This window comes from Rhipicephalus sanguineus, chromosome 3 (genome assembly GCF_013339695.2).
Source record: "Rhipicephalus sanguineus isolate Rsan-2018 chromosome 3, BIME_Rsan_1.4, whole genome shotgun sequence".
In the NCBI taxonomy this organism is placed as follows: Eukaryota; Metazoa; Arthropoda; class Arachnida; order Ixodida; family Ixodidae; genus Rhipicephalus; species Rhipicephalus sanguineus.
In genome coordinates, this window is record NC_051178.1 from 67,269,072 (window position 1) to 67,274,350 (window position 5,279).

At 50.8% G+C, this 5,279-nt stretch overlaps 1 protein-coding gene across 1 annotated transcript; it reads left to right on the forward strand.

The window, feature by feature from the left end:
• The first annotated feature begins 1,883 nt into the window (after positions 1-1,883).
• On the forward strand, positions 1,884-2,714 carry LOC119385534 (uncharacterized). The gene has a single exon (XM_037652953.1). The coding sequence runs from the start codon at positions 1,884-1,886 to the stop codon at positions 2,712-2,714; it is 831 nt and encodes a 276-aa protein (XP_037508881.1).
• Positions 2,715-5,279: the final 2,565 nt, after the last annotated feature.

Genomic DNA, 5,279 nt, shown 5'->3' on the forward strand with positions numbered 1-5,279 from the left:
GAAGTATGATCGTTATAAGATACAAACTGAGATCGGTTACACAGGAAGTGTTCTAGCCATGTCAAGATTTTCGGACTAAGGTTAAGTTGCGCTAGTTTTGAGAGAAGCAGTTTGCGGCAAACCTTGTCAAATGCCTTTGAAAAATCCTTGAAGATGCAGTCCGCAAATGAGCGGCAGTCAAGAATTAGATGAAGCTTATGAGTGAATGCAATTAGTTGTGTTTCACAAGAGAGAGTTTTTCGGAAGCCGTGTTGTGCGTCCGAAAAAAAAAAAGAAAACGAGTTTGAGCCCAGAAAATGAATTTAAAGGGTCTTCGGCTGGCTTCGCCACGTAATGCATGCCTGTGGCGGAAGCGAGCGAAAGCGTTCCACTCGGACGGCTGTGACATATGGGAGTCGACACAACAGTCGACACTGTAGTGTTGCTGTCACTCGTCAAGCATGCACTCGCCACAGCACCACAGTGGCGGCTCTTCCAGGGCATTCTGATACGATTTCAGTATCTTCACGTCGCCCCGATCACTGTCCGTAAATCGATTAATCGAAAAGGTTCACTCGATGAAGTCGACTAAATGAATGGCAGATGAGGATTAACAGTTTTGGGGGACACAGTTAATCGATTAGTCGATTAATCATAACCAATTAGTCGATTATTCCTATTTTCAGGGTGGCGGCGACTGTGAAGTATGCCAAGTGCCTGACGCACACTAGTTTAGAATAGTGTGAACGCATAGTGCTGAGCCCTGGTGTCGAATGTTGAAGTTAGTGTAAGTGTAAACAGAAGTGTAAGTCGCACCTCTCCGCATGAATTTCTCTGTGATCGGTCCGTACAGGCAGTCTGGCTTGCTTCATTTGCGCGTCCAAGCTATACTTTATTGCGGTGCTACTACAGGCGAAATCGCCTTGTTTCGCTGGCAGTACGCAGTTGGGACTGCGCCCTGTTCTTCGCCTATTCATGCAGAAAGCTAATGCAACGATGCAGTCGATGCTCCGTATGCATTTGCTCTTATCGTTTTTTTTTAAGAATTTATTATTTTGTAAGAGCCACGCCGAAGCTATTACTGGACTTCTGAAAATTTTTATTCTAGACACAGCAGATAAAGACACATTCTTTAGTGTAGACTGACGCAGGTGACGCAGAACGCTTTGCTAAGAAGACATGAGAAAAAACAAAATAGATTGTCGTGGTGCAGGCAGCCAGATGCAGCCTTTATTTCCCCTTTTCCGCAGCAGAATGTATAGAAATGGAGTAGCCGAGGTGATACGAACCTCAACCTGTTCACAGCAAGCAAGTTAAAACAGAACTGCGTATAAAAAAACGCCATGCCTGCGCTGAAACCGCAGCACAGTCACAGCGAAAGCTGGAAGTGTTGAAAACGAAATTCCGAGAAGAGGCAGAAGAGGGCAGAATGTTTGTATACGGTCCCCAGCCCGGAGAACAAGGTCCCTTTTACGGCCTCTCGGGCGAGCTCGGAACGCGCCCCCCTGGCTGTAACCTGACACCGCCGGGCAGCTGCGGGTGAAGAGAACGAGGGCACCGGACAGCGCTGTGACCACCGGGAGAGAAGGGAAGACGAAGACGACGCGGTGACGGGCCAGTCGCAAATCGCCCTCCGTGCCGAGAAGAAGCATCTAACTCATTGTGTATTCGCGCCGCGTTTTTCTTGTTCTAATTAAACAGTTATTTTTGTTACCGAACGGACGCATCAGTCTTTCATTTGTTAACGAACGTGAACGACAAACTTTCTGGTGCCGAAACCCGGGAGTCATCCTGCCGTGGACATTACAGTGTACTCCAACGATTCCACGCCGGAACGTCCATGTGATGATCGCCTGATGCCGTCCTTCCGGTGAGCTTACCAACGAACTGTTTATTCTGTGAACATGGAACGCGGGCGCAAAAAACGCATGGTCCTCCGGGCACAGGCCACACGTCTCATCAACGAATGTGAGCAGGGCAGGCAAGTTAGCCTCACACCGAACGAAGCGGGAGTGCTGCATGCCCGGCTGACGTCTATACGGACAGAGCTCGACGCTGTCAACAACGAGATTGAGGGCTTGGTTTCCGAAGACGACCTGGAGGAAGAGTTCACGCAAGTGATAGAATATAACGACTGTATCGTGCAATGCTTGGCACGGCTGGAGCAGCGAAGGAACGGCGGCTCAAATGAAATCTCTCGAGCTCTAGCTGCCCAGAGCCAACCAGCTCAGCAGATTAACGGTGACGCAACCGAAACAACGACGTCACAAAAAATGAACGTGAAATTGCCAAGGCTTGAGCTGGTCAAGTTCAGTGGGCGACGGCACGAGTGGCAGCCTTTCTGGGAGTTGTTCGAACAGGTGGTGGACAACAACGATCAACTTTCCACACTGGATAAGTTCCACTACCTGAGGGCATCTCTCACAGGTGATGCAGCTGCGGTGCTTACCGGCCTACCCCCAACGTCCCGGTGCTACAACGACGCGAAGCAGCTTCTGAGAAAACGCTTCGGAAACGAAGAGCTTCTAATCCAGGAGCACATGAAGAAGCTCATCGACGTTACACCTGTGCGCGCTTCGGACGATGTGCGCGGACTTCGGCGTCTCTACGACACTGTCAGCGCATATCAGGGGACTCGAGACTCTCGGCCGGAAGCTCGACAGCTTCAGCTCCATGCTGCTGCCCATCGTGCAACGAGCGATGCCGAAAGAGATCCTGTTGGACTTCAGCCGTAAGTGCGTAGTGGAGACAGGCGGCCCAACTGACGATCAGCAGGCTACCACAGACGGCTCATCGCTGACGACGGAGGAAGGAGACAGAGGTGCTGTAAACACCTTCTCGAAGCTCTTGTCCTTTCTCCGAGTGGAAGTTGAAAGCCGTGAAAACCTGGCTGCCCTACAAAGCATGGACGTAACGCAATCGCCGAAATACAGTCCCAAAGAAGGCCCCTCATTGCAAGCAAGAAAAGCATGCTCCATCTGCTGCAATGCTGCACCAAAATGCCACTCAGGAAAATTGCTTCTTTTGTGACGCTAGCAGCCACACAACACAGAACTGTGGCGAAAAGAGAACGATAGCAGAAAAGAAGACACTTTCACAATCTAATGGGAGGTGCTTCAGGTGCACGAAGAGAGGCCATCCGGCTCGAGAATGCCGATCTAACAAACGATGCGCGAAGTGCGAAAAAAGGCACGCCAGCACGATGTGTGACCCAACGTATGCAAAAACGAACGCACGACAACCGAACGACCCCGTCGCAAACGCGCACATTACTCTGGAGGCTACCGTCACAGGCAGCGGAACCGCCACAAAGAAGACAAAAGACAGTTTTGCTGCAAACTGCGAAAGCTTGGTGTTGCGGAGAGACCTCCAGAGCTCGGGTGCGAATATTGTTCGACAGCGGCAGCCAACGCTCGTACATCACATCGGCTACGTCAAAAAGATTAGGATGCAAACTCATCGGCAGCAAAAGGCTGACAGTTGGATTCTTCGGAGGTCATCAAAAGGAAAGGCTGTTCAACAGAGTGTCTGTCAAACTAAAAACGAGAGATCAACGGGAATTCGAGATAGATGTTCTGGAGACAGACACTATTTGTGACCAAATTATCCCTTCACCACCGAAAATATGGACCGACCGCCTTGCTGCACTCGGTTACGAAGTTGCCGACTTCAACAACGACGGTGACCCTCACTCTATCGAGCTGCTCATCGGGTCGGATAACTTTTGGCAGCTCACAACTGGCCGCACCACTAGGCTTGAAGGAAAGCTGAGAGCTGTTGAAACGGTGGTCGGTTGGACTATTCAAGGGCCTGTGGAGGGGAGTAACGAATCGTCCCAGTGCACACAAACAGAGGCGCTTCGAACGTCTGTCATAGAAAGAAATGCGGCTGACGTACTGACCAAATTCTGGACACTGGAATCTATTGGAGTAAATGACACCGAGAAAACGAAAGAACCAAATCCTACCATGGAATTTTTCGAAGAAACCGTCAAGCGAGTGGATGGTCGTTACGAGGTGGCCCTTCCTTGGAAGCCCGTAACATCGCTGCACCACAATAAGGAGATCGCCATGAAGCGTCTACATCACTTGACAAGGCGCCTTCAAAACTATCCAGAGTTGTGTCAAGATTACGACTCAGTGATCAGACACTACGATCAACTGGGGATAGCGGAACTCGTCGAAGACAACATCAGTGCAGCCGATACTCTCTATTATATGCCACACCAGGCGGTGATACGCGACACCCACAAGCTTCGAGTGGTTTTCGATGCCTCTTCACACGGTAACTCAGCAAAGTCACTCAACGACAACTTGGAGAGTGGACCGAACTTGACAGCAGATTTAGTCGGCTTACTCCTGAACTTTCGCCGACACCGAGTGGCGCTGGTTGCTGACATCGAACAAGCGTTTTTGCAGGTTAGTGTGAGACCTGCGGACCGAGATGCGTTGCGTTTTTTGTGGTTTCAGGCAACACCTAAACCCTGGCGAACCACTCCCGCCGATTGCAACTTGGCGCATGACTCGGGTTCCTTTCGGAACGACGGCTAGCCCATTTCTGCTCTCCGCAACGCTCCAACACCACTTGAGGAAATGTGAAGAGCAGTACCCTCAAACCGCAAGTCGGCTCAAGAACAGTCTTTACGTGGACGACTTGCTAACGGGAGCTGAAAGCGAAGAAGCAGCATTGAGGCTGTACAACGAGGCAACCGAAATATCTGAAGCCGCCCAAATGAAACTGCACAAATGGTCATCTAACAGTGAAACGCTACGCCAGCAATTTCAGAGAGACTCCCCTGGCGCCATACATCTCGGCTATTTGTCGGGAGTGCTGAAGGTTTTGGGACTGACGTGGGATCCATGTGCTGACCGCTTAACGTTCTCTCCGTGCACGGATCGCATTCAGGCTGTCGAACACCCCACAAAAAGGTCCATGCTGCAAACAACGGCGCGGATATATGACCCACTGGGGTGGTTGTCTCCCTTTATCGTACGCGCCAAAGTCCTGTTTCAACAGCTGTGGCGCAGAAATATCGACTGGGACGACACTCTACCTGACGACATCGCGGCAGCCTGGAGAGAGTGGCTAGACGGAATCCTTCATCTGCACGATGTTCAAGTACCCCGGTATTACGGGTCACAAACGGACGGAGGGATGACGACCTGCCTTCACATTTTTGCCGATGCAAGTCCAGTGGCATACGGAGCGGTCGCCTACCTCACTCTGAAGGGTGACAACGGGAAAAGTTCGACCATTCTGATGAGCAAATCAAGGGTTGCGCCAGTCAAGGAAATTACTCT